At 45.8% G+C, this 1,796-nt stretch overlaps 1 protein-coding gene across 1 annotated transcript in view; it reads left to right on the forward strand.

The window, feature by feature from the left end:
- The window catches only part of TMEM33 (transmembrane protein 33), a 13,371-nt gene that overhangs the window by 5,041 nt on the left and 6,534 nt on the right, over positions 1 to 1,796 (forward strand). Inside the window, exon 4 of the mRNA XM_019526222.1 lies at positions 399 to 466. Coding sequence (XP_019381767.1) covers positions 399 to 466 — 68 coding nt within the window. The remainder of the gene's footprint in view (positions 1 to 398; positions 467 to 1,796) is intronic.

The following is a 1,796-nucleotide window of genomic DNA, read 5'->3' on the forward strand; positions in this document are numbered from 1 at the left end:
CCCCCCCCCCCCCAGCCAAGCTGCAGCTCCATCCTGTGCCCACCCCCTGTCCTGGCTGGGCAGTGCTTGCCTCAGCCCCACTGCTCCCTCACTGTGGGGTGGCCTTGATCTTCCCTCCCCTTCCAGCACACCAGACTTACCAGCTGCACACAGCTCTGCAAGCTGCCAGCCTGATGTTGGAAATCAGATTGGTATTGACAAATATGCCTTCTTAAAATTGGGTAACTGTGTTGGTCCCAAAAATCTCTATTGGTGCACCCCTACTGTAAAGAGAATTGCTGTATCTGCGTGATTCCCATTTTTGAAAATGTGCTATGATTGTTGTTGACATGAAATTCAGTTTAAGTGTATTGAAACTTTATTTTTTAGCTTTTAGTTTTCCTTATCGCTTACATCAGTGAGTATTTTCCCAGTTTTGCTGTTTTCTTTGCTTCATGCTGCCACTTATACAAAGAAAGTTCTTGATGTAAGTATGGTCTGATATGCTGCTATATACATTTGTTATGAGCGCTTTGTCTGAGTGGGGCGGGGGTATAGACTGTTAAAGGTTGTGATGGGTTCTCCCTTTGGCTGGACTTCATATTTTCAGAAGAAAAAAGGTGGAGACTATTGCAGGGTAGGGCTGTACTATGGAAAAACCTCATTTTAATATTTTTTGATGGGGGTGGCAGGGTTTTTTGCATGGTGTACATGGATGGTAGGGATGTCAATATTATTAAAAAAATAGCTGTTTAAACTCTAATTATATCGGTTAACCAATAACGCATACTGATGGAGTAGCCAGCACCCACTCTGCTTGCTACAGGGCAAGATGTGCGCAGGTGGCAAGCAGCATTCCTGCTGCCAGCTGCTGCATTGCACCCTATGTCCTTCCTCCCCCTCCTCTAGGGAGAAATCTGGCTTACTCAGTCTGGTTTACTGAGCTCCAGCACTTGGATTTATGTGGTATGAACTGCTGGTGAAAGGGACAGGAGGCACAGAAAGACAGGCTGGGCTGCCTCAAGGAAGGGTAGTCTTGAAAAGTAGTACTAGTAAACTGCATGATTTTTCCATGTAGAAAAGGAACCCCATCCACCATGTAGTACACTTTGAATATTAGCTGTAATGCTTTAATGGTATAAATATTATAGCTTAACTGTTTCTACTTTCATATCCCTAGTGGATGCTCTCACCTTTCCTCAGACAGATGTGCTTGTGGACCAGCTGTTACTTGCAGTGTGTTGTCTCTTTTAGTCAAGTATTTTGTGATGATTCAATGCTAGAGCTTTAGGGTTAATATATTTTAATACTGTATTCTCCTCAGTCTATTCCTCTTGGGGAAACCAGTGATTTCTGTATTTGGCTACAGTGCAGACATACCTGTGAGAACTTTGCAGCGCTGTGGAATGTGGTGCTGTATCTGGATCCATTCCAGCCTGCACTTGGGCTGCTGTTCTGTTTCAGTACATGAAATGGGGATGTGAAAGGCTAAACAATTGTTCAACTGATAAATGTAATGATAACCAGTTACCTTGCTGACTTAATGGTTATTGTTTAGTGCAGAGTGGGATGCAGTCTGGCAGGGAAGGGAAGCCACTGGGTGCCCCAGCAAGAACTGGAAGGCAGGAGGGAAAAGGGGGAGAGGGACTAGTACCCATGGTTTGAAGTTAAAGAGGAAAACGGCAGGCAGCCTAAGGACTCATCAATTAAGCAATTGGCTGCTGGTTCACGGGTGCTCCTTATCTCCCAAGGCTCTGTTCTCTGGCTTAGCCTGGCACCATCTCACCCCCCCCCCCCCCCCCCCCAGGGGCCCTGGG

This window comes from Gavialis gangeticus, unplaced genomic scaffold, assembly GCF_001723915.1.
Source record: "Gavialis gangeticus isolate Ggan-Ray unplaced genomic scaffold, GavGan_comp1, whole genome shotgun sequence".
Classification (NCBI taxonomy): Eukaryota; Metazoa; Chordata; order Crocodylia; family Gavialidae; genus Gavialis; species Gavialis gangeticus.